The sequence below is a fragment of the Gobius niger genome, assembly GCF_951799975.1.
Source record: "Gobius niger genome assembly, chromosome: 6".
In the NCBI taxonomy this organism is placed as follows: Eukaryota; Metazoa; Chordata; class Actinopteri; order Gobiiformes; family Gobiidae; genus Gobius; species Gobius niger.
This window is the reverse complement of record NC_136857.1, coordinates 11,310,040-11,336,725: the sequence shown is the minus strand read 5'-3', so window position 1 is coordinate 11,336,725 and position 26,686 is coordinate 11,310,040. Positions and strand designations below refer to the sequence as shown.

Genomic DNA, 26,686 nt, shown 5'->3' with positions numbered 1-26,686 from the left:
TTAGCGTCACTGTGTGTCTCCTGAATGGAGCCCTCACATGTGACCAATGTGTGACCCCTGTGTAACCCTGGGCCACATGAGCTCCGCTTAAAGGAATAGGCCACCGTTTTTACATACTGAGATATGTTCTTACCTTAGCTTTGACGAGTTCTTTAGGACCTGTCTGGTCTTCACCCGTGCCTTCTATCACGTAAACACAGCGCAGACGGCGTTAGCATTTAGCCTCTCCCGCTCTCCTCTATAGCTCCAAAACAGGTCAAGATAGAAGCTACCAAGCTCTTCCACGTTTTCCCTATTTAAATATGGTTACGTCAAGTGTTACACTACAAAGTATAATTACACAAAATTAAACAATGTGGATTTTCTAAGCGGATAAAAGGGGGAACTACATTGTAAGGCGTAATAATACCAGGAGTAGTTCGAAATCCGCGCAATAATCTTCACTTTACTGCGCAGTAATCTTCACTTTACTGTGCGAATGCCAAACTACTCCTGGTATTACTACGCCTTACAATATAGTCCCCCCTTTTATCCGCTTAGAAAATCCACATTGTTTAATTTTGTGTAATTATACTTTGTAGTGGAACACTTCACGTAACCATATTTAAATAGTTTGTTTTGGAGCTATAGAGGAGAGGGGGAGAGGCTAAATGCTAACGCCGTCTGCGCTGTGTTTACATGATAGAAGGCATGGGTGAACACCAGACAGGTCCTATAGAACTCGTCAAAGCTAAGGTAAGAACATATCTCAGTATGTAAAAACGGTGGCCTATTCCTTTAAATACACCCCCACTGGAACAGGAAAAATAAAAGATAAGAGTTTGGTTGGTCTGTCTGTTACTTGGTAATAAATGACAAATATCTGACTTTGGTGCTAAACAAAATGCTATGAAACTTATATTGTTTCTATTGTAACAGTTACAGTACTAACCCTGTTAAACCAATATTTTTGCTTCTGGAAAAAAAAACCCAATATTGAACCTTATATATTGACATGTTTTGACCCTGTGCTGCTCCTATAGGCGTGATGGGAGGTCTTTTCGCGGATGGGGAGGAGTCTGCCACAGCAAACCCAGCGGAGGACATCAGCAAGTGGAGTGTGGAAGACGTGTGTGGCTTTATAAGCAGTTTGGCCGGATGTGCAGAATACACACAGGTGAGAGGGAGGCCCCGAGCAGAGAGAGAGAGAGAGAGGGACCCAGGGGCAGGCTAAACCAACCAAAATACATGCAGGATTCAGCAGCAAATTCATGACTTCAACTGCGCCATGTCGCTGTATGTTCTGTATGTGTGTGTCTGAGTGACGTTTCAGCAGTTATTTTTTTTTAATCCGTTCCTGTAATCTGAATTCTTGCAGAACTTGTGAGTTCACAAACACATGAGAATCCATCTTGTACAGCGCGTGTGGGTTTGTTTGAATCCGCACCACCAGTGGTTTGAGCCAATCACGTGGCAGTATTGCCGTGAATAGACACTTGCTGACAGCGACTGGCATGTTTATCAATTCATTCTACTGTACTCTAAAAGTTCATCCTTTTTCCAAATGATTTAAATGGAAGCTATAGTAATATCACAGTAAGATCAATCTTTGGCTGAATAGTTCTTTTTGGTTTATTTCATCAATTGAGTTTGACTTAATCTGAAGTTTAGAGTTTGCCTGAATGTTGTGGAAAATGAATCTAGGACTTGAGTGTTGACAAGGAAGGTCGTCTAACCAGTGGCAGTCGACAAGAATCGTCCTGAAATACAGAGTTTTTTTGTATTTATTTATTTTAACTGAGGAGGGTTAGGAATATAACTTTTAGTTAAGAGCTTCAGAAGAACCTTATCATATCAAACAAATCCAGCAGGAGAGAAGCAACTATCCAAACATGTCAAGAAAACCTACAAAAACAGAAATCTCAGAGCGACAGGCTGATGCGATTACGCTCAGATTAAGATGATCCCTCAACATGGCCACACAGGTGGATAACTATCCGAACACCAAACTCGATAGAACTGGTGATTTCCAGTTTTACTTGTGTAGTCTTGAAATAAACAAAACCTCGAGTCTCCAAAGTCCCCTGTTGCACTCCTCTGAACACAGTGGAGATGTATTTGAACCATCCTGAGCGGGGCAGTGCAGAGTGTGAGGCAGATGTATGGATGTGGAGCCTGTAGCTGGGGCTGCTGTGGGCTGTGGCTGAAGCAGCTGTGTCTCTGCCAGGTGTTTCGGGAGCAGGCCATTGATGGAGAGACTTTACCGCTGCTCACCGAGGAGCACCTGCTCAACAACATGGGACTAAAGCTGGGCCCGGCACTCAAGATCCGCTCACAGGTACAGCCCTCTGCCTGGCTCTGCTGCTGAGTGAGAGCTGTGAGGGACTGCGTGCGACTGAGTGAGGCAGTAGGACAGTGTAGCGGCTCAGATTTTGTAAAAGTAGCCTGCCCCATAGAAAACCCTTTTCTCTGCTCTCTGTGACACCGGTAGAGTTTTTGTGTTTTTTCTTCATGTTTGTGACATGTATTGTTTTGTTTGTTCCACAGGTCGCTCGACGTTTTGGCAGACTATTTTATATGAGTGGCTTCCCCTTCACGTTTCCTTTCCCACCTGCCCTCCTACGGCCTCCAGAGCGGGACCGCGACACCCTGACCACTTCCTCTGACGCCACTCTGCCCCTCACAGCGTCCCACACGAACAGACCCCCTTCAACAAGCAGCTCTTACAGTGGCCCCACCCCGGGGTGCTCCTCTCCAAAACCAGAAAATGGTACAAGTTCAAGGATGGCGGGACGATTTGAGGCTAAAACGCCTTCGTAGGACACATTGGGGCAAAGGCATTTGCTCATGTTTTCTCCTTTGACTTTGTCCTGATCTCTCCCATTACCTTGGGACCTTAAAATCTGAGAAGTTTTGGACTGTATTAAAAGACAAGAGGACATGGTGTTTTTCAGTTTGTCTGCATTGTGGCAGAATCCAAAGAAGCAGAATTTGGAGCGGAGACGAGTGAAGCGACAGAGGAATAAAGAGAAAGGAAAGGGAGACAGCTGGTCACACACAGCCTGCCAAAAAACCCGGAGCGAACGCCACACATGCGACATTCTTGCGAGTCAGACATGCAGACACAGGCGGAAGCTCGCTCTTCCTTCCTGGGCTGGAGGAAGCTCTGCGTTCCCTTCTGCTGTCTCTGTGACTGCTCCCACCACAAGCCCTGCCTGAGGGCCGCTCACTCCCTCTGCCTGTCTCCTGGAGCCAAACTGCTGCGTGGGCTCGCTGCTTCAAAGGCTGCAGTGCCCCACAGCACAGGATCTGACCAGCTCTGTCTTATCACTGCTAACTATGCATTCCACTGTCCCGATACCAAAGATGACCGGATGTGTGGACTTTAACATGTTTCACATTGTGTCTGCCTCATTTTGCATTAAAAAGACTATTTGAACCCTTTGAACACAATGCACTCGATATGGAGGTGGCACAAATGTCCAGGCTATAAAGCCTTGACCGTGTCTGTACGGCCTACATGTGCTGACTACTGTTGGTGGTAGGACTAAGATGCAAATTGTACAGAATCATGATGAAAAAAAGGCTACAAATGTGGTACTTTGACTTTTGTTACTTGTAGTTGCACGAAAAAGGTTTTCTTTACTGAAAAAATGTGACTTACTGAATTTTTGTGGTACTTTTGTTGATATGCTTTTGCCACTTTTTAAAAGGTAATATTAAGAGATGCTCCAATCTTGAATGCTCCTTCGGCATATAAATATGAGGACAGATATTTATAGGACTTCTGATGTAGTAGATAAAGCAGATTATGATATGTATTATAATTAGCCCTTCAGATGGATCCCAAAGATAATTTTACTTTGTTTTCTCTTGGTTACAGGGAAAAGAAAGGCACAAAGCTCTTAATGCAAATGGTTTGAATTTGTTATAATTTTCTAAACCAAGCAATGAATTAAAAAAAGATCTAGATTTCCTTTCAAAATGTTTGTCTTCATCCTATTTTTCAATTTACCACACAGGTGAAATAAATCCTGAACAAACACTGCTGCCACTCTTTGTGTTTCTCGTGCGCCAGGCGGTTTCTAAAGGCTCTTTTCTCCAGGTGACTTCAGTGTGTGTGGGTCTAAGCAGAGGTGACCCAGAGAGGCACAGTTTAGGTCAACAGCAGCTGTCGCTGAGCAACGTGCAGCCGCAGGGCAGGGCCTGGGGGGTTACCTGACCCCTCCACACCACTCACTTTTCTCCTTCAGAAAAACACTCTAAATATGCACTCTCCAGTGGGACCGGGACTGAATTTCTAAAGTGATGGCGTTAAAGATTTGCAAACTAAATACACACTTCATCACCACTGCAATCAAAAATCTAAATTATTGAGCTAACACACCGGGTGGAGAGGTACATCAGAGTTTCGGAAGCCTTTATTTTTTGCTGCATTTATTAAAAGGTTTAGTTCAACATATTTATTTTATATTGAAATGACTGAGGCAGCCCTGATCGGAGCCATGCCTACAGACAGACAGAGGCCCAGGGGGTGGCGGCGGGGCTGGCACACACACAGAGCAGCCTGTGTGTAGCTCCGCCACCTGGGCACTGTGGGCAGAGAGACTTGGCACGCCATCAGACGGGACCCTGGCAGCCTGGCACCGCACTGCCGCCTCAGGCCTCAACACCACCCCTCTGCACCCCTCCTCTTGGCCCGTCCAGTCTGACTTGGCCCATTGCAGTCATCCCGCTCCAAATAGCCCCAGCTCTGAAAGGCCTGGGGGCTCCTACAGGTGTGCACATCTACAAAAATGGCTTGTTATTGCGGGAAAGACATGCTCCGGTAAATTAAGTAATTAGCAGATGAAAAAAAAAGGCAACTCTGATGTAGTTTTTTAGTCTTTTATGTACTTTCATTCTTAATAAAAAATTACATCACATATAAGTTTTCACTGTACAGGTGAGGCAATGTACAGACAAACAGGGAGGCAGAAAGTCCAAAAATAGCGTGTAGTATGGATTGGGGGAAGTGTCTCAGGTGAGCTCAGTCATCATCAGACAGCTCCAGGTCTTCTACAACGTCCTCTCCTCCCTCGGCCAGCTTTATCAGAGCTTCTGAAGACAGCGGCTGAGGAGCGCCCGAGGCCTGATCTTCCTCATCCCCCTCTTCATCATTTTCAGCACCTGCAGAACGAGGGAAGGAAAAGAACACTGTCAAGCTTCTGGAACCATCAATGTAGAAACGGACCAATGGTATCGCCCCTGTAGAGCTTCAGATAAACAACAGTAATCTTCGAGTCGGGGCCTGATACCACATCAGATATTAATGGGGATGTAAATGCCATAAATCCAGAAAGTAAATATCAGCTTCTGAACAGGTCTTCGTTCAAAACTGTTTTCCTTCGCTAATGATGAGTTTATGTCAACATGATCTTGCTATTCACATGTATATGCAATAGTTTTAAGATTTTACAATATTACTGCACTCGGCCATAAGGCAACAGGTGAAATCTTAGCTGATATTTCTGCCTTTAATCCGCCAACCAGCATATCAGTCTTTGAGGCAGTGGTGCAAAATAATAATAATTAAAAAATAATGCAGGTCTTTTGTCAATTTAAGAGTCTAGCAAAACTGGTTCGGTTACAAATCAGCACATAAAGTTCTAATCTGTTGGATGTCTCTATTCACCTTATTCCGCCCCGCCCACTTTTGCCACTGTTTGCTTTGTCTCGGCACTTCCATTGCACAGACACTTCCGGCCGAGCGCGAAGCCCGTTCATTTAAACAGAGAACGTGGGAAAATATTCTCCGCTCAAATCTGATGTTTAGTCGATTGATTTGTGTAAAATGTCCAATGTTCATTTGCACCAACATGTCGACACTGCACCGTTTCTCAGAGCGGCCGAAAAACGGCTTTGTTTTCGTGTAGTGACTGATTTTATGTGGGCTTCTCCAGTCCCATGTCAACAGATAGGAGAAAAGGGGCGGGCACAATTAATGGCGGCGCCCACGCGAGCCTCCGGAATAAGGTGAATGAACAGATTCACGGGGAATAGCAAGACTTTTTTTTTTTCCATCAGAGGTCCCTATGCTGGCCCCTTCTGAAACGAGCAGACTGGTAAGAGGTCTAACGCCAAACCGGATGTGCGTCAGCGTCCGCCATGATAAGAAGCGTCCGAATTGGGCTGTCAGTTAGGAAGGAGTTAGGAAAAGGAGCCTCAATGCTAACTTTTATAGCTACTTTAGCATAGGGACCTCTGATGCTAACTAACCAGTGATTAGGAGCTATGTGCCATCCCATAAGCCACAAAGCCAAACCCCCCCCATCCCCCTTGACCCCACACTTGATTGATTCATGCACAACCATTGTCGATAGGTGCACATTTAGTAATAAAAAATAAGATTTTGCACAAGGCAAACTTTATAAGTGACAAAATACATGTTGTCGTCATCACAGCTTGGTCACATGTCAGTTTGTTAAAGAGCCGCCTCAGTAAACGGCTTAAATGAAGGCAGTTTGTGCTTTTACTTTCATTTAGTAGAAACTTAAGCCACATGGCTAATTTGCTACTGTAGCTTTTTGAAACAGCTGTTGAGAGAAAATAAGGCTAAAGGGAAATGTGAAGGTTTTTGCCTTAAATGCCTTTGTTTGGCACTATGTTGGCAGCATGCGCTTTTGTTTGGCCTGCACTCCACCAATAACTTTAAAGAGGAAGGAAAAACAGCTGTTGGTGATGTCACTTCCCCTTCCCCTGGGTAAGGACGGTCGAATTGGGCAAATAGCTCTGAAGCTCTAGTTCACTAACTGCATAGAGATCTAACAGTCGACCCCATGAAAGGTTAAGGATTAGTTGCTAGTGTTAGTGCTTAGTTAGTGCTATAATTTGATGGTTTCAGACGCAGCCAGAGTTAGCTTGGTTTACTGTTAAAGTCCTATATAATGCCGTATTTAGAATTACAGAATGGGCATTCTCTGAGTGAGCTAAAATAAGCCCCTCCCACTCCCTTTTCCTCTTGCTCCCCTTTTATGGGCAGCTTTTTCAATATAGAGAAAAAGAAAAGCGTGTTTGGCTGTCGTGAAGCTATAACGAGTGCTTTTACTTTGCGATGAGAGGACTGAGCTTAGCAAGAGTTTGTGAGGTGAGAAAAGCGTTCCCAGGATACGAAGGAGCTCAGGTGGAGCTTTTTGGGGAGAATAGCCGCTGATTCAAAGATTACTCAAAGATGGGCTAACAGCTCTAAACACAGGCGGTCAATAAAACGTGCTCTATTAAATTTGTAAAACATTTAAACTTACAGGCTTTCACTTTCAAACAATATGCTCATAATAACTATCTACTGCTAATCTGTGCAGGGAAGAGAGTCTGACCAAAATAAACACATATCAGAGGAAAGAAAACACCACTTCAGGCATGTTTTGATGAGGATATAACATAAAAGGGTTAAACAATCAATAAAGTTACTTAAAGGGACTAGATCAGGGGTCTCCAAGTAAATGTTGCTGTGGACAAAAATATATTGGGAGTGTGTTGCCGGGGTCCATTAACAAAAGCTCCAATAAACATTTTTTGATTGGGAAAATACTATTGAGGAAACCTTTTTCAAAACAGGAATAATAATGAGCCTGACAGGACTGTAGTCTCGGCTTACGCTTGTATTGCACTTAACAAGCCTGTGTCACAAGTCTCTGCAACACTGTAGTCATAATTCATTCACTCAGCACTTGGTGGTGGTAAGCTACAGTTGTAGCCACAGCCGCCCTGGGGCAGCCTGTCCATTTACCATGTGATTACAATGTGCTGTTTATATCCTGATCTCTTATTATGTCAGTTCCCTCTGGAATTATTTCCTTTCTTTATTTAAGCTGCCCCCTAGTGGCTGGAGGGATCATTCTAGTTATTTCTTTCAAAAATCCTAACTCCGTACAGGAATGAGCTGGAGACTAACTTTTTGTTTTTGTTTTGACATACTCAAGAATTTGTGCTCTACAAGTCGGGGGCCAGATTGAATCATCCCCCGGGCCAAATCCGCCTGTTGAGACCCCTGGACTAGATGGAAAGTTGTCTTTTTTTTTTTTTTTCACTCCTGCTACCGCAGGTCTTATGCGTAACTGCAGTCTCCTTATTACAGAGATATTTCAGGTTTTTTGACATAGGGCCTCATTTCGTAGTTATCCAGAGTGTTGTTGATTTCTGGAGGGGTTTTTTCTAATTCATGCAGTCCTTAAATTTGAAGAGTTTAGTGCTAGGCTAGCACATGTCTATGGTAACTAGTAGCCTGCATTAAAAACCTCTTCAAAGTCATGGGGTAGTCCTCCAAACGTTGCCATATCTGATTTGTAGAAAGCTCCTTTGTGAATTCCACGTGTAGTATTGCTGCCACAAGTAAACAAACTACTGTAGATCCAGTAACCTAGCAGATCACTCTGCCGCTGCGTAGCTTACAACCAGGAAGCTGATGCTGCTCAAATATAAATTCTTTTAAAGCCAAAATGATTATATTTCAAGAATAATTCAGCCAACACAGACATTTATATAAGTAGTCTGGTGTTATGAGTGATTTCCCTCAGGTGCACTGTGCTTGGGTCAGACTGTTTTTAATGCAGGCTACTAGTTACCATAGACATGCACTAGCCTAGCACTAGCACTAGCACTACTAAACTCTTCAAATATAAAAATCCTGAAATATCCCTTTAAGCTTGTGCATGACGGCACTTCGGCCCAAAATAACAACTTTTTGAGTGACAGGGCAGGATTTTAGCGGCAGTTGTGGTGAACTGGTCTGAGCTCATTCTACACATTCTGACGTTACTGGAAGTAACGGTAGGGGAACAAAAATACATACTTTAAACATTTCTAAATTCCGGCGAGTCCCTTTAAACAGACCCTTTAAATAGGAAATGCCCTAATTTTAATGGTAATCTACTGTACATTATACAAACCTGAGTCATCATCCAGGCCCTCGTCGCTCATGTCTGACAAGTCTTCAAGCTCTTCATCATCATCATCAGATCCGCCGCTGCTCTTCTTACCTGGAGGGAAAAGGAAACATCAAGACTTGTGCTTTCAGATAGCGTGTTACTTTATTGGGATATCCTCCGCTCGGTGCACGGCTGACGTCTAAAGGACTTTGGAGACACCTGTATGTGGGCCAAACATCACAGGCAGCTGGAGGTGTCTATTTCCTCCTGAGATGGAACGGGGAGTCGATTACCAACCAAAAACACCCGTGACAGTTTACCGCCGGCGCTTTTAGACATCTTGTGCTCGTGGCCTAAATATAGCAAATGAGATGGTGGGCAGGTTTCGTAGCGGCAGTGATGAGGGGAGAGCAATGGGTGTCTGTGTACGTTCGCTGCAGGGAAGATCGTCTAAAAATGTGTTGGGGGACCGGTGTGCTGTAGCCAAGGGGACAACTGGATCCGATGGCTTTGAAGTGGAGGTGTGATGAGGCGCAGTGGCTGTGGATGGGACAAGTAAAATGCCCCAACTAACCGATAAAGAAAACCAGTCGGCACGAGTAATTAAAAGCTTGCTAATATGTGTATTTCAAGGGAATGCCACGTTTTTAGGTAATACGCATGCTAAAAACCATTCATTAACAATGCAGTACAGCTGACAGTGTACAATTTCACATGGAAAAGCAATCCAAGGTCATTTAGACTTATCCAGCGATTCTAAAAAACTTTTCACACCAAATACCACCCAAGAAAACATTGAGCTTTTTTAATGCTCCTAGAACTAAACCAGGTTCATACAGGGCTTGAATGGGACCCAAAATAGCCTGACTGACCAGCCACTCCTACTTCTGTTCAGAAGCGTATGGGACCCTCACAGTCAGGTTTTCATCAATTCAAAGACGGATGTACTTTTGTAAGGCGTCACTAAAATATGTTACTCGGTCAAATCCTGTGTCATTCGGAGCAAACTTTAGAACGTCTTTTAACCATAATTAAGTTTTGAGGTTGGTCTGAAAAATTTGCGGAAGATGGCCCAGTTCCTCAGTCTTGTCTTGGTCCGAAATGAGCTGCTAATGGAACACACTTCAGAGGGAAAGGAAGCGACATCACAAAATAAAAAAGGAAGTTATGTTTCATCCAGAGGAGAGGGGAGGGTCTGCTGAGGAGGGGGGATTCTGAAGCGCTGGCGGTAAAAGCATAGTTATGTTTTGACTGATCCCCTCCTGGAACCGTCACCTTAACGTGGTGGAGGGTTTTGAGGACCCGAATGATCCTCGGAGCTCTGTTGTCGGGGGCTTCGTGTCCCTGGTAGGGTCTCCCATGGCAAACAGGTCCTAGGTGACGGGTCAGACAAAGAGCGGGTCAGAAGCCCCTTATGAGAGACCAACAGGCCCGGTTTAAATCTGAGGCCGTCCTTCTGTGGACCCACCACCTTCAGGAGGAGCCATAAGGGGCTGGTGCAATGTGATTTGGTCAGCTCCAACAGCAACAACAACCTACGACCCGGCAACGGACAAGTGGAAGAAAATGGATGGATGGATATTTTTACTGATTAAAAATAAATAAATAAAAGCAGTCTGAGACGATGCAACTCTTCAGAAAATACAAAATGAAACTCGTGGACTAAAAACTTTAGAAAAATTTGTTTGTAAGTGCCAATCAATGCCAATGAAACAAATAAGTCCTTTGCTGATCCATGAAGCAGTGAAAAAATCTTGAATGTTTGAATCAAATTATATAAATTTCAAGTTAACAAAACAAATCGTAGGTTCAGTTTAAAAGACAAAAACCTAAAAAAAAATAACACTGAAGTACACTGATGTATCCTTGGTATATTAGCCACATGCTAACCTCCGGATGACTTGAACATTAGAACAGCACTTGGGCGGTGTGTGATGATGTGGCTGCCTGACTAAGCCCACATCAGACCAAGGCAAGGTAAGGCTTTGGGAAACAACCTACACGTCTTTGTAAAGAGGAAGAAAAGCGGAGTCTGCCTGGGCAAAGACTGAATGGACTTATATTATTATATACAGCGCTTTTCTGCCTTCATCAGGCCCAAAGCGCTTTACAGCAAGGAACCAGTCACCAATTCACTCTCTCATTCATACAGCATTTTACACAGACACGGGAGGCAAGGTGGGTGAAGTGTCTTGCCCAAGGACACAACAACAGTGGACACCTTCAGGAGCCGGGATTCGAACTCCCGACCTTCCAGACTAGAACTGCAGAGGATCTTGCGTACCACTTAAACTCTTAATCCCCGCTTTAACCAATCACATTTTCTCCAGTTTGGCTTTACCTAAATCTAAAAGCTTCTCGACTAGAGCTTACAGCCTATAGGCCAATGTAACGCCTCATTTGAAAGCAAAAGCCTACAAAACTCTAATCTAATCTAAGCTTCTTCCTTGTTATCACGCTTTAGTCGCTTTGTTACGTTTTTAATCACGCCTTCATTGCTTTTTTGTGATGTTTTAATTGCTTTTTGCAAAATTTTTCTCACATCTATGTCATGTTTTTGGTCACATTTTTGGCATATTTTCATTGTTTTGTTGCGTTTTGGCCATTTTTGTAACGTAGTGTAATGTGACTGTGATCAAACCACAACAATGTGACCAAAACATGTCAACTAAGCAACAAAAACATGATAAAAACACAACCCAAAACGTCAATCACAACAAGGAAAAAGCTTAGATCAGATTTGCAGGTCTTAGCTTTCAAATGAGGCGTTACACTGGCCTACGCTTCAGCTTTTAGATTTGGGTAAAACCGAGTGGTTAAAGCGGGGATTGAGACGTTCAAGCCAACTGTGTAGCTATAGCGCAGTTAGAGAACCAATGGTCAATAACTATAAACCCCAAACAGCCTGAAATGTTTTGCAAGTATGAATGAATAACCTTGTTCAAAACGGAAATGTTAAAAAGCACATACAAATAGATTAACCTTGTATTCTCCTTTTGCTTCTCACTACAGCCCTTGCATGAGAAAATCTGTGTCACTTTCTCCCGCTCCGGTGTCCCAGACTTGTTGCCTCTGCTGTTGCCCTCAGATGACCTGCAGATTTAGCCCCATTCCCTCACTCCACTCACACACACACACAGGCACACACTCACTCTACGCTGACAGCCTCTCACATCATTCTAAATCAGCACTGGCCCCCTCCTCTCTCACTCCTCCTCTTTCCGGGGCCGAGAGCGCGACCACAAAGGGCTTTGGTGAGCTGCCTGAGAAGATTCTGGCTCGTCGAGACTGGACGTCGGGGAAGTGGGCGTTTGCCGGCGCTGCTCTGTGAAAGCACGTGTTTTTAAGGACATGCGGGGGCAGCTGCTCGAGCCCAAAGTGACTGATGGAAAGAAGAGACTAAATGGGAAATAAGAGTGAAACACATGCTAAGCTAAATTATACGATTCATAATCATCCCATGCGTGAGTGTGAGGAGGATATTACCAGAGTAAAATAATCTATATTTATCAGTTAGACGGATTTAGATGATCTAATTGTGATATTGCAGAGGAGAGATCCCTTGTATTATGTTTTCTACAGGTATTTGGTAATAATTTCACACATTTATTCATCAGTATATTACATTGTGTTGGTTAGAAAATGCTAAATTTAATATAAAATTGTTTTTAAGTGATGAGGGGCGGGGCTTGGGGTAAAATGGGAGGAGCAATGGATGAACTGGCCCCACAGTGCGTTGGGGAAAGAACGAACGGCTCAAAACACTATTAAAAGTAGGTTTTTGATGAGGGAACAACAATGTATATTTTTAGTTTGCAGTTTGAAACGTTTTGGCTTTAATTATTGCTCCTAAGCTGTGATTAGGGAAGTCTAGGAAATAAAACCTTGCTCTAGACAGCAGCAGAAAGGAATTCAACACCAAACAGCTAGTGAGGTCCATAACCTTGGCTTTCCATCTATATGCATAACATCAAATATACGGTATCTCATCTCTTCTTTCACTGCGTTTTTGTCGAGTCCAACAGCTCTATCTCTTAGTGACTAGCAGAGCTCAGACTGAATGAAAAGATAGAAATGACATCACATTTCTCAATGGCATAAAAGGAAAAAACAAAATCATACAAAAGGCTGAAAGGAGGGAGAGAGCAGAGTGGGAGCGGCCACCTCTGGCTGTTCCACGGGGCTGGTTTGAATTAGGCTCTCCCGCTGGGATCCAAAGCCTGTACTTCCTGTGAGGGGTGTGTGCGTGCGCCGCTCTCCGCAGCTGCCCATCCGCTCATGGGGACTCTCCCTTCAGTACAGCCAGATGGATTAAAATCCCCCGGCTGCCTGCACGTGTCTATGTGCAGCACTTTTGGTGTAAAGCTGTCAGAGCTAAACAGCAGCTGAGCGTGACCTGCGGGTGACCTCTGAGGAGATCACATTGTAGGGCTCCAGAAAATATCAACAAATGATCTGCGTCGCAAAATTAGATGCGATATCACAAGGAGCTCCAGTACATCACAGAATCACTCAGGTGTTCCTTCTGAAGACTTACAGTTTTTTAGAAATCAGACGAAAATAAAAATGCGTGGTAACTTAATTGACAAAAATTCAGTTTAAATTGTGATTTTCTACACACAATTTAACACACGATTTAGTCATTTGTCGTTTTGTTCTGACACAATTTGATGAAAACACTATTTGCTTACAATTTTAGATTCAATCTTCAACGCAGTTATCAAACATCGCTATTTGGTCTCATATCATGTAACCCTATTTGAGAGTCAACCAGAAACACTGATTAGTAAAACCGACCAATCTACTGGCCGGCCAATATATCGCGCCGATATTTGGGTATTTTCAAAATTGGGCTGATATCTGCGGAATCGAAAGTGATAGACATCCCTTTTCTGGAACTCTAAAAAACAAGTTTTTACACCTATATCATATATCATAGTATATTACGTTGTAGACTTTTGGGAATCATTTCAGAACCATAAGACACAGAGACTTCCCTTTTTAGTTTTGGAATCTACTGATTTTTAACAAGCTCCTTCTGAAGTACCTACCAAACTATACAGCGCCCCCTGCTGTCCCAGTTCAACACTGACATGTTTAGAAGGATACACAGGATTATAAACGATCCATTTTTAACAATATTGGCCAAATATCAGCTGTGCAAATCGGCATCAGCCAATCAAAAGAGAAAAACAGACGTCGACCTCTATAAGATATATTTCTATGTGTGATTGAAACCTTTCCTATAATAATCAATGTTTAACCTCTGACCCCCCGCGCCTTTTCTCCAGTTCAGCTTTACTGGAGCTTACAGCCTCTAGGCCAGAGTAACGCCTCATTTGAAAGCTAAGACCAACAGAACTGATTAACACATTTTTGTTGTGCCGTTTATGTCATGTTTTTGTCTGGTTTTCATCTTTTTTGTGTGTCTTTTTTCATTGCTTTCTTCATCGCTTTTTCCCCTTGTTTTCTTGACGCTTTTTTGTCGTGTTTTGGTCACATTGTTAGTCGTGTTTTTGTTGCTTTTTCATTGTGTTATTGCTGTTATTCAGGCACGTTTTGTTGCTTCTTTGTTGCATTTATGTCACTTTTTGTGTGTGTTTTTGTGGTGGATTTCCATCCTCGTTTTTTATGCTGTTTTGTCACTTTTTAGTCATGTTTTTGTCACTTTTATATTGTTTTATTGTTGCTTTTCCGGCACATCTTTGTTGCGCTTTTCCTCCTCGTTTTCATCGCTGTTTTTTGGTTTTTTTTGGTAAAGCCAAATTGGAGAAGAAGTGCTCGGTTCAGGTGGGGGTTAAGAAGTTAACTATAGGCCAATTGAAAGACAAAAACCAAACATCAAAATTAAATTACACAAAATATCGGCCTATACTGTGGATCGGCTATCGGCCACCCCCTTTCTATCAGTATCGGACCACAAAAATCCATATCAGTCGGATTAGAATAGTGTCGTTCATCCCCAATAGGTTGTATTCATCAAAACATTTTAAAGAGCCCACAGTCAAAACTCTTGCCTTTTAGCCGTCATAGTGCAAATAGTTGTAGTAACAAACTCTAGAGTGCGAAACCAAACTCTGAATGTCACGCATGACTTTTACACCTGCCATAGCATGTGAACTGACTGACACATGCAAAACGACTAATGTTTGGAGGGGACTATAAAACAGGACCACATCATCTTGAGCTTGAAAAGAAGCTGCAACAAGACACAGCCCTCTAGAGGTCACAGTGGGCATTGCTGAATCTTTGCTGACTTTTAAAAGAAGTGACTGAAGACGCTCAAGATAAAGCGGAGACTCACCTTTGACTTTAAAGCCAGCGTCGTCTTCCTCAGAGTCACTGTCGGACTCAAAGAGGTCTTTAAACTCCTTCTTGTCCTCGTCTTTCTTCTCCTGAATCTTCCTGCGCTTGATTTCAGGAAGGTTCAGATCCTCCATCTACAAACAAGGTTAAGTAAAAAAAAAACAAAAAAAAACTGAAATGATTGCAAAAGACATTTAACGAGGGATCATTAACTTTATGGAGAACTTTTAGGAGATGAAAACGTACTCTTTCTTTGCCAGAGATCTCCATTTGGATCTCCTTGTCCCGGAGTTTCTTCCACTGCCCATAGTATCGGCTCAGGGGGGTCCCTTCCTCGTGAACCTGCTTCTCCCATTCAGCCTGTGACAGAGACAACAATTACAACCTGAACATCATTTGGGCGACACGGTTTGCTCAAAGTTTGTTCACGTATTCGCTTTCAAATGAAAACTTTGGAAACTGAGGAGAAAATAAAGAGAGAAGACGTAAAGTGATTGAGAGGGAGGAGTAAACAGATTGAAGGAGGCTGAAAACGGAGACAGGCGGATCTTCTGCAGCCTTCCCCTAAAGGTCTTTGTGGATGATATTGATTAGGCCCAATCACATTATCCAGCCAACAAATCCAATAGAGCGCACCGGCCGCAGCCTCCCGCGCCCGCCTGCCCGACACATTTACTACAATTTACTGTGCTGCTATTAAGATGGGTGACATTGTATGAGGAGAAAAAAAAAACAAGGAAATAAAAAAAAATAAAAAAAAGGCTATAACTTCAGACAGAACAAATGCAGCAGTTGAGCAGCACAGCGAAGTGACCCGACCAGGCAGAGCAGACATTAGGTGAGCTCTGGTTTGGGGACATGTCAGTGAGGGGCGGGGGGGCCAGAGGGGGGTCGTGGCCTTTTGCACAACAACAGCAGAGGACGTTCCTATTCGCCCGCAGTGACAACTTCTGCTGCCACTGTGCTACAGCAGGATGCCATGGTGCCGAGCTGTCTGCTGTGCGCGAGGACACACAAACCTCCGAGTACACACTACACATCCCCTTTAAACAAATGCTTTCATATTTAAATATTAACAGAGCCTCACACCACCTCTCTACTGCAAACACAAATGAGAGGATAAATGCGTTAGGTCAGGTGAACTGCTCATACAGAATAACCTCAGAAGCTCCAGAAGCGGTTCATAACTAAATTGGACCATAACCACAAGAATACGTACTACATATTTATAATACATCCTTTTATATTATATATATATTTACATATATTTCATTTAATGATAAGTCCCATCAGTCTGTTTGGACTTTAGTGGCTTCCATAATAGAGCAGGAGTGGGGTGATGGAAAAGTATTTTACAATAATACTTCTTTCCTCAACTATGACCTTTATAATAGTCTTTTTGGGCAGTCCCTCCAGGATTTTGCGAAGTTGTGATCGTAACGCAAAATCAGTGTCGCATTGAAACGTTTTCCAAAAGTTCGCAACCATTCCTTAACTCCACAACTTCTGTGCAACTAAGGTGAGTTTCTGTTCAATTAAATCAATTTAACTTATAACTAATAATTGCATGTGGGAAGTGGTGTCCAGTGCCTCCACAGTTCAGACCGAATTGGAGCTCAGCGAGGACTCTGCATCCTTCCCTGTCCTCTCACTCGCCCTGGTCTGACTTTACAGCGAGCGCCGCTGTGTGCTCCTTCCGCCCTGTCCAAGTTTCGTTTCTGTGCTACTACTAAATACACAGTGTGTGTATTTAGATTGCTTCTTTTGCAAAGAGAAGTTTGATTTTGATGCAAAACTATATTCTTTTAAGCGGGAAGAGAAATCGCAACTTTTGGCCCACGAAATTAGGCATTTTTTACCCTCAACAATCACAAAAAATGCCTGCAAAATCTTGTAGGGACTGTTTAGGGTTTCCAGCATGTGTAGACCACATGAGGTGCACTGAGAATTGGGCAATGACAGCCGGTGAAATTGGGACAAGCCTGAGCCCTGAGCGACACTCACCACAGCCACGGCATCGGCGACTCCGAATGCCACCTTCTGTCGCCGCGATGTGATGTAGCTGCTGTTCTCCTGCACCTTCTCCAGCAGCTGCCGCACTGGCTTTGAGTAATTGGCCACTTTGCATTCCTTCAGGAACGTTTTCAGCTGCACAGACCAGGAAGGGAGGGGACAACAATTTAAACCATGTAATGTTCAGAGCAGTAACTAAACCTTACCTTAAAGTTTTTTATACCAGTGTGGGGTAGTAGTAATACATTAAGGTAGTTATAATTAAATACAGTTGTGCTCAAAAGTTGACATACCCTGGCAGATTTTTTAAAAGCTATTTTTCAGACAATATAAATGATAAAACAAAATGCTTTTATTTTCAATCATAGTTAGGGGTTGTGTTAAGCCATTTGGGGTCAAAGTTTGCTCTTTTTAAATCATAATTTCAAAAGAAACTACCAAAATGACCCTGATCAAAATGTACACACCTCAGTTCTTAATACTGTGTATTGCCCCCTTAAACATCAACAGATTTTGTGGTAGCTATGAATGGGCCTCTTTATTTCCTCCAGTTCCTGTATTCCTGTAAATTCCTGGACTGTCTTGCATGAACTGCAGGTTTGAGATCTCCCCAAAGTGGCTCAATGATATTGAGACTGAGACAGTCACTCAAAAACCTTCACTTTATTCTGCTGTAGTTAATGAGAGGTCGACATGGCCTTGTGCTTTGGACCATTGTCATGTTGGAACGTACAAGTGTGTCCCATGCGCAGCTTCAGGCTGATGACACTTCTCCTCCAGTATTCTTTAATAACATTCATTCATCCTGAAATCAGTTTTGACCATGTTCCCTGAAGCTCACACATCCCCAAACATCAGTGATCCACCTTCAAGTTTCAGTGTAGGAGTGGTGCACCGTTTATCACAGGTCTTGTTGACTCCTCCAAATGTAACGTTTATGGTTATGTCCAAAAAGTTCCATTTGGATTTCTTGTTTCAGAAATGTTGAGGCTTGTCTCTGTGCTGTTTGGCTTATTGTAAGCGGATAATTTGTGGCATTTGCGAAGAAATGGCTTTCTTCAGGCGACTTGGCCATGCTGCCCATTCTTCATCAAGTGCCTCCTTATTGTGCATCTTGAAGCAACTACACCACTTTTTTTATTTTATAGTCCTGTATTTCAGATGAAGTTATTTCTTGGGCCTGGTTTCAACAGAATCCTGTATTTTCCACTCATTTGAACACTGCTGATTGACACTCTGAGTCCCTTGGATATCTTTTTTATAACCCATTCCCATTTTAGACAGTTCAACTACCTTTTCTTGCAGATCCTTTGACAATTATTTGCTTTCCTCATGACTCAGAAAGCAGAAACGGCAGTGCAATTCTGGATTAAAGATGCAAAGGTCTGTCAGGAGCCCAAAAACTCACTGACCTTTTATACACACACAATTAGGGCTGGGCGATATGGGCGAAAACAGTCGCTTTGGAGCGTCTGACACGCTGCTAAACCAGCAGCACAGCGCACGTGAGAGGGACATGGAGCAGCGGAAACGATTTTGCGATTTAGACATTTTTCCCATCTGTTTTTAAAAGCATGAATTAATCGAATTAATTCTATTTATCGCCTGGCCCTACACACAATAATTACAAACACAGGTCACAGGTGAGGATGCTTATACCTTAAGAAGCCATTCAAACCTATTTGTGTAAACTTGTGTGCATATTATCAGGCCAAGATCACCAGGGCGTGTGAACTTATGATCAGCGTCATTTTGGAAGTTTCAGTTGTCATTATGATTTTAAAAAAGCAAACTTTCTGTTGTTTGGCCACAAATTGCTTTACACAAGCTATGAGTGAAAAAAATACTTTTTGTGTTATCATTCATGTTTTCTGAAAAAAAGTCAAACAATAAAATATTCTGCCAGGGTATGTTAAATTTTGAGCAGAAACTGTACTTATGGCACTGGCAGATTGTATAGCGCCTTTCACAGATAAGTCACAAAGCACTTTATATGACACAATTTTACATTCACCCCATGCTTGGTGGTGTTCAGTTTCACCAGGGCAGCTGTGGCAACAAACGTCACTTACCACTGTCAAGCATGAGTAATGAGGGAATTAATAATGCACAAAATTGTAAATCAACTTTGAGCATCTGTTTAAGACCTATGCATTTTTATAATAATTATTCAACTCACTTAAACACAGAACAGAACAACATATATTTTATGATCAACAAATGAAAACTAAGCATATAAATGTTATTTATTGTTGCAGATATTTGTGGGAGAAACTGCTCTACTCCACAAGTGGCATAAAATCCATTAGGCCAACCAGGAATGGATGCATTTCCATGAAAAACAAAACTGTACCTGGATAATTGTTGGAAGAGCAATCTCTGGGAATCCAATAGAGCTGTGCTGAGTGTGAAAGTACTCCAACATTATGTCATACAGCTGGTCAATCAAACCATCCTGGAAAGAAAACAAAAGCTAGATATCAAGAGGCCAATGAGAAACAAGAATTATAAAAAAATGTGTTCAATATACAGTAAAGATGAGGCAGCCCACTGCAACCTGTCGCATTACGTTTTAAATATTCCAGTGACTGACACAGCATACATTTTGTAATGCAGACATTACTCATGTTTTATAGCCCGCTCAATATATCCATTATTAACTATCAAGTGCTTTCAGCAAGCTAACCCAGACATTATAGGTGATTTAGTGCTGTATTAGGCAGCTCTGTGAAGTTTATGAGGCAGGGCGTCTTGGCAGGTGCCCAGGTAACAGCAACCAATGTGGATATGCTTTAATTTTCGGTCCTAAACATCTGACAGAAGGGGATGGACCTCAGTCCACTTGTGAACACTTGTTTCTGAAGTATGGATCTGTCATCCACAGTACACTTCCTGCAGTCACAACAGCTACTAGCTTTAATGATCTGGTTACAAACACTTACTTTGTATGCTTTCTCCATCAGGTTGACCTTACTAAGTTTCAGAATGACTGCAAAGTTGATAGGTTTCTTGCTCATTCGGGCTGGCTTCTTGTTGAAATCCACTTGTTGGAAGATCTGAAATAAAAGGAGAAAACATCGGTCATGGGGTTTCACTGTAACTTCAAAATAGAACTGGGATTATACAAAACAAGCCAAATAATCTTATAAGGAAAACATATACATTTTATAAGTTTCAACAGATGACGTTTAATCATATACATTATGTAAAAGGTTGTATCATACAACCTTTATTAAACATATAACCTAAATAAATTTTGCACTGAAATGACTTTAAACTGCAGAGTATACATTGCATTTGAACGGTTGCATGTCATTGTCTTTGTGAAAGTACACCAACGTGTGGGCTATTTGTCTACAAGCTTCAGCTTTCACATCTGCCCACATAGTGCAAGTGAAATTTCAGTTTTTGTGTATGAGGCTATTTCTGCCTGCCGTATCTGAGCGTACTTCTGTGTGTGGTCGTTAATGCGCTCGGCGTGTGAAGCAGAGCGGCGCTGCTGGCCGCTGCTGTCTGTACAAACATGGGATGTGGTGGCGGTCTGCGGGGGAGCCAGGGGGAAGTGGGAAGGCCTGGGCCAGTCCTGAAGCATGCACCCACATAAACACACATGCACATACGGAGGCAGGAAGCTCCATATACCCCCCTCGGAGAAGAACACACACAGGCGCAGACAGGGCCGGGGAAGGGGCTGCTCTAATTAAAACAGTAGCTGCGTACCTCAGTCAGCTTTAACAAGGCGAACAGCAGAGAAACAACACAGGAAATACAGCGTCATAAATAAACGCTACACGCTGTCGGAGGGTGGGGGTCAGAAGGGGCTCAGAGGATGTGGGCCGCGCAGCGTGTTTGGACTTGAGAGTAAACCACAACCTGCCTTTGTCACTTTGGTCAAACTGCTGAACAAAAACAGAGGGAGGTTGGACCGGTCCCGTCGCCAGCAAAGCCCCCTCCGACAAAACCACAACAGTGCCACAGCACGCACAAACACACAGGAGGTAGTCACGTGGGGAACACCTGACCCGAGTCCCAGGCTGACAGTTAGGGGCTGCGGGTGCTCTGATAACAAGCCTGAGTCTCTTCTGAGCACCTAACCCCCGAGGTGTTTCCCTTCAGTTGTGGTCGTTGGGACGAGCCTTTCATACGCCATTGAGATATTTCCACAGCAAACCACTATGGAACATTTCATCACGTTTACTTTTTTCTTTGTTTCCATTTGTGACAATAACAAGTGGCCTTTTATCCTACACCAGGGATTCCCAACACTGGAGTCAAGACCCAAATGGGGTTCCCCAGAGCTTCAGAGAACAGAGGTCCAAGCCAGGCTTGAAAAATTATATTTATGCCATTTTTTTATTTTCTAAATATATTTATTAATGTAAATAAGAAATTATCATTAGAATACGGCAGTTTGCCAGCTTGGAGAAAAGGGTTGCCAATGTATTCAATGGTAAATAGGGGTCACTGTGAGAAAAAGTTTGGGAACCACTTCCTTACACTATATTAATTAATATATCAGTGGATTAACCACAGTGATGACTCAGTAAAACAAAAACACACTACAGGTTGTCTTACCTCCAACAAAAAGGGCACAACTGGGACAAACGTGTTGGTGCTGCTGGACAACAAGGTAAGCGCTTTGCAACAGTGCATCCTCAGAGGGAAGTACTTTGCTGTGGGCACGAGTCTGTTGACATATAACAAAGAGTGGTCAACAGCTCCATCTGCTGGTTGCACTGAAAACTGTAAAACCCTACATTCTCAAATAAGACACACTAAACGACTAAAAGCTCTGCTACTAACTACCACTAAATTTTCATATGCCACTAGTGTGACTACATCTTACTTTGGGAGTAATATTTTAAGTTTTAAGTAAGTATATAATTAAGTGCATATAAAAACGTAAATGCACTTACTTGATAGTGCCTAATATGACCTGGCAGAGTGGATAGATGAGAGGTTGAAGAACATCACTGGGAAACAACGTGCTCAGGACACGACACCACAGGTACAAACAGTGAATATACTGCCAGTTATACACTGACTGGTAAGTTTCCTAAGAAAATACATGAACAAAGCGTTAAGCGGCAGTCGCATCAGCTAAAATTTCAGAAATAGAAATGAATATTTTTGCATTGAGACAAGGATAGATTTTGTGGACCTTTTTCTTCATGGTCATGGCGTTCCTCAGGTGAATGGCCAGCTGCCTGATGTAAATGAAAGCGTGCTGGTAAGAGGCCTGTGTGTCCAGGGCGTACATCTCTGTGAGCGTCCTCTGCATGAAGTTGATCATTGGCAGCACATTGGGCGACGTGAACTTGCAGTTTTGTACGTAGGCAATGTACATTTGCTAAAAAATATATAAAGATTTTAAAGTTAAAGCTAAAGTTACATTTTCACTACACAACAAATGTATTCGATGCAATGAACTCACCTTAAGAATATTGTTTAAATAGACATCTTGTTTGTGTCTGCAAATTTTGTTGAGGGCTAGAAAAGCAAGAACTCGACTCGTCTCCTCTCCAGTACTCCATTGCTTTAGCAGTTGCTGTAAAATAAAGAAGAAAAAAAAAGACATATATAAACATACATATTCATAGAGATTTTTTTTATTTCAGTATTGTTAAAAGTTGTAGTTTATTTATTTAAAAAGAGACCATGTACAATAATAAATGAGGCAAGGAAAACAAGTAAATTAAGGAAAACAAATCAAAGTCAAAGACTGCTTTGTGTTTGCAAAAAAAAAACCTTTCACAAAATGTTGAGAATAATTTACCTTGATAAGGTGCCGGCACTGTTTGGGCAAGCACAGGTAATAAAGAATGAGCTGGTTGGCATGTTTGAGAACAGCGCTGATGACTGTGGCTTCTGTGAGACAAGACAAGATCTAAAAACAAAACAAAAAAACAAATGAGTCAGTGCAATTTTGCTCAAGTGTCGAAGTTAAGCCATTATCAAAAGGCAGAGATTTGAGTGAGAAAATGTGTTTATGAGGCGGACACACCTGAACAACTCCACTAATGTACATCTTGATGTCAATTTGGATCTTCTGCCATTTTTGACTGGATGATGGCAAGACCAGCCTGAAGCCAAAAGAACATTTACCTTGTTTAATAATAATCATACTACAAAATCACAGGAAAGTATGCAATAAGCCTCATACTTTTTCTGGTCTTGATTGGGTTTCAGGTTAAGCATTTTCTGAAGTGCTGGATGAATGTCTTTGATGCAAAACAAGACCAAAGCATTGAAAACTGAAAGCAGAGACAAAGAAAAAAAACACAAAATGTTATTGGTGGTTAATATTGTTTAATACTACTCCAAAGTTATGTGTTATAGACCATTTAACTGCTTACATCATCGGTGACATCAGCTGGAGGCAGGAAGTGATGAAGAGAAATTAGATTAAACTAAAACTAGTGATTTTAAGTGTAAAACTACAACTAAAAAATGTGGTCTTGTTGTGGCTTAAGGTGCAAGAACAAGAGGAATGACATTTGAATCGATAAAATAAGGCCTAGCTGTTGTTGGAAATATAAAAAAAAAACATTAGTGCATCGTTACTATGACAATAGCTAAGATGGAAATAGATAGGAATCGAGCTTCCCGCCTCCAGCTAAGCCCGGCATATTTACAAACAATTAAAGGGTCTATAGTATTTATAAGAAGGTAAGCGGATTGATATTTAGCCTTACCTGAACTGTCAGCTACTTTGTACCGACATTGTCCGGCTCCCTCCCCTTTAGTCGTGGCCACAGCAGCTTTAAAGGCCTGAGTGACTTCTCTAAAGAGTCGCTGACTGGGTTCCTTTTTAATAGCAGCTTTCCATTCATTCACCATTTTGTCTGTAACTTTAATCGTCTCATCTTCTTTTTTGGATTTCTTTGAACCTTTTTGATCATCGTCATCATTCTCATCTCCTGAACTTGCCTCCTTCGAAGACATGACAACATACCAAGCTTTGAATATAGAGTTCAACTGCAGTGGTTTTCACATTGAGCAGCACAAACATACCTCCAGTTGGGACGGCAGTTTGTGGTATTTCTTCTCATCTTCATCCTCAGAGCTGTCCGAGTCCTCAAAGTTTAGCAGGGTTTGGTCGTTGTCTTGTAAGAACTTGTAGAACTCAGGATCTTTGCTCTGTAACCTTGTCAGCTGATCTTTGTGCTCTGATGCTTTTCCCTTTTTCTTTTCAGCTCTGTAAAACAAAGAAATATACAAAAATAAATGAGGACCCAGTATGGCAAGCGAAACACCTGCAAAACATAAGCAAAACAAGTATACTCTATTTCATTGCAATGGTACGCATTTGTTTTATTTCTTTTATAACTAGTAACTCAATGAGGAAGCTCTAGCTGTAGATCAGTTGGGGACCCCTTTCCCAACCCTATACATCAGGGGTTGTTTGTGTCATGGAGGGACGATTTTCTTCAATGCCAAAACACCAAGGGCCGAAACTCACTATTGTGGCCCAAAGTAAAGCACCTTTTTTTCAAGTTTTGCACATAGTATATGACCCAATTGGGTGTTTTGCTGGGAAATGTGAAAATATATTATATATAAATATTTCTTCAAAATTCTCTTGGGGCCAAAGGTTTTATGCTGGAGGGCTGAAAGCTATACATAGTGTAGGAGTCGCCACAGATCCATCTCCATTTGAGATGAAGAATGATTTGCTCCAGGCTTTCACCACCAGAGCATACTATAAGCCAAATGCCCATCTCGACTGCGCATGCGTGAGTCAATCAGGCTCCAAATTTCGGCGACCAAACAAACCACTCCGCCATTGAAATGTGTGAGCGAGTTCAGGTAGCGGAGCGAGAACACTTGTGTGTATTGAGCCATAACCCTGAACTATAAAGCTTTCGGACATTGGTTTAAAGACTTTAAGTCTCAAGTGACATTTGTTGCAAATATTTATGTTGTCAATATCTTGAAAGCGAGGGAAGAGTCAGGATGGCGGCTCCGTAGGCAAGAGCACATGGGAATGAAAGGACCTGGGATCAGCCCGGCAGAGACACCGCCACTTTTTAAATCATTTAAATTCATCTTGGAATCACAGGGAAAAGCTCCAAAACTATCTGTCAAAATAAGCGATTGGTTAGTGTTGTACATCAGATCACTTGTAAAATAATGCAAATAAAGTGTGTGTAAAATTTGTGTGTATGTGGATCTCTCTGGTCACAATAAAAAAAAAAAAAATACTGCCCACCTCCTTATTGACAAAAAGGACTCTACGTGTTTATTTCTCATTCCAGTTTAAATGTAATGAATATCGGCGACTTGAGGCCAGTTTCAGACCCTGCACTTTGTCCAACAGTCGCCTTCAAGGGTCAGAAATGCTTTTCTCACATAGTTATTCCAACTTTGTGAACAAGGATTGGTCGTCACTTTTGAAGCATCTCTACGTATGAACGGCCGATCAGTTCTTTCAGTTTTTGTATTTCTCCGTAGTAGCCCTGGTAGACGCCAAAAACGCTTTAAATCATCAACTTTCCAGTGGTTAAAACGGTCCAAATCAGGACTTTCTTCGTTGTTTTATGCTAACGATCAATATTGTTTGGTAGCCAAAATATATTCCATTACCCATAATGCAACGGACGACCCAAGATGGGCATTTGGCTTATTGTTATTGTGTCCTTGGGCAAACCTCCAGTGTCAATGTTCACTGGTTTATGAATGGGAGAGTGGCTCCATTGGAGATGGAAAAGTGCTCTACAAATTGAGACCATTACAAGACAATATTATATAGTAAAAGTATTTGCTACTAATGACTGTAAATGCAAAAGATGAGATGTGGCTTTATTAACCACTATATAACCTTTGTTTATATAGCGTTGTCATTCAAAGAACATCATATAAAATTCTCACTTCTTCTGTGATTCTTTGTTTTTGCTGGCCTTCTCCTTCAAACCAGTCTTTTGGGGCGACTCTTCTTCAGACCCATCTTGATCTCCGTCTGAATCAAAGCCTGACACCAGAAACTCGTCCACACTGAGCTCCTCTAGCTTCCTACAGGAGAACATTAACACAGTAATAAGCAAACACACTCTTGTTTAGTACATCTGAGTTCGGGATACTGTAGCACACATATATAACATGTCAATTTGTGTAAGAAAAAGTCGACAAGTGTGACAACATTACAAACTGTATTAACAACGACTAGCTCTGGTTTACATTTAGCTAGGTGCGACCAACTAAACAACACGAACTTATGCCAAGTGAACCGCATGTCAAGTGAAAATTTCCCAAACAAATAGAGAAAACGTGTGCGTTAACTTTCAGTAAGTAATAAACTCGTAATAAACATATGAAAACACATAAAACGCCTCGTACCGCTTCTGTTTGCTCGCCATGCTGGTTTACAACGTGACTCCAAGCTTCATTACCCACAATCCTCCGCGGCGGAAGCAGTCGATTGGTTTTACGATTCACGAACATCAGCGACAGGGACTGACATGACACAAATATCGGATAGGGAC

At 42.2% G+C, this 26,686-nt stretch overlaps 2 protein-coding genes across 2 annotated transcripts in view; one reads left to right on the top strand and one right to left on the bottom strand.

Annotated features, from left to right (window-relative positions):
• The window catches only part of samd11 (sterile alpha motif domain containing 11), a 56,621-nt gene extending 52,730 nt beyond the window's left edge, over nucleotides 1-3,891 (top strand). Inside the window, 2 exon segments of the mRNA XM_079558177.1 lie at nucleotides 1,023-1,156; nucleotides 2,527-3,891. Coding sequence (XP_079414303.1) covers nucleotides 1,023-1,156; nucleotides 2,527-2,799 — 407 coding nt within the window. The 3' untranslated portion in view covers nucleotides 2,800-3,891.
• A 523-nt stretch (nucleotides 3,892-4,414) lies between these two features.
• noc2l (NOC2-like nucleolar associated transcriptional repressor) lies at nucleotides 4,415-26,680 on the bottom strand. Its single transcript, XM_079558600.1, has 18 exons — nucleotides 26,541-26,680; nucleotides 26,076-26,216; nucleotides 24,219-24,402; nucleotides 23,900-24,137; nucleotides 23,368-23,458; nucleotides 23,209-23,287; nucleotides 22,981-23,091; nucleotides 22,639-22,752; nucleotides 22,366-22,554; nucleotides 22,121-22,260; nucleotides 21,780-21,891; nucleotides 20,147-20,260; nucleotides 19,558-19,659; nucleotides 17,196-17,339; nucleotides 15,438-15,551; nucleotides 15,190-15,325; nucleotides 8,907-8,996; nucleotides 4,415-5,148 (listed from the first exon to the last, which is right to left on the bottom strand). Exons 1-18 carry the CDS (start codon nucleotides 26,558-26,560, stop codon nucleotides 5,009-5,011), a joined length of 2,259 nt encoding a protein of 752 aa, XP_079414726.1. The 5' UTR covers nucleotides 26,561-26,680; the 3' UTR covers nucleotides 4,415-5,008.
• Nucleotides 26,681-26,686: the final 6 nt, after the last annotated feature.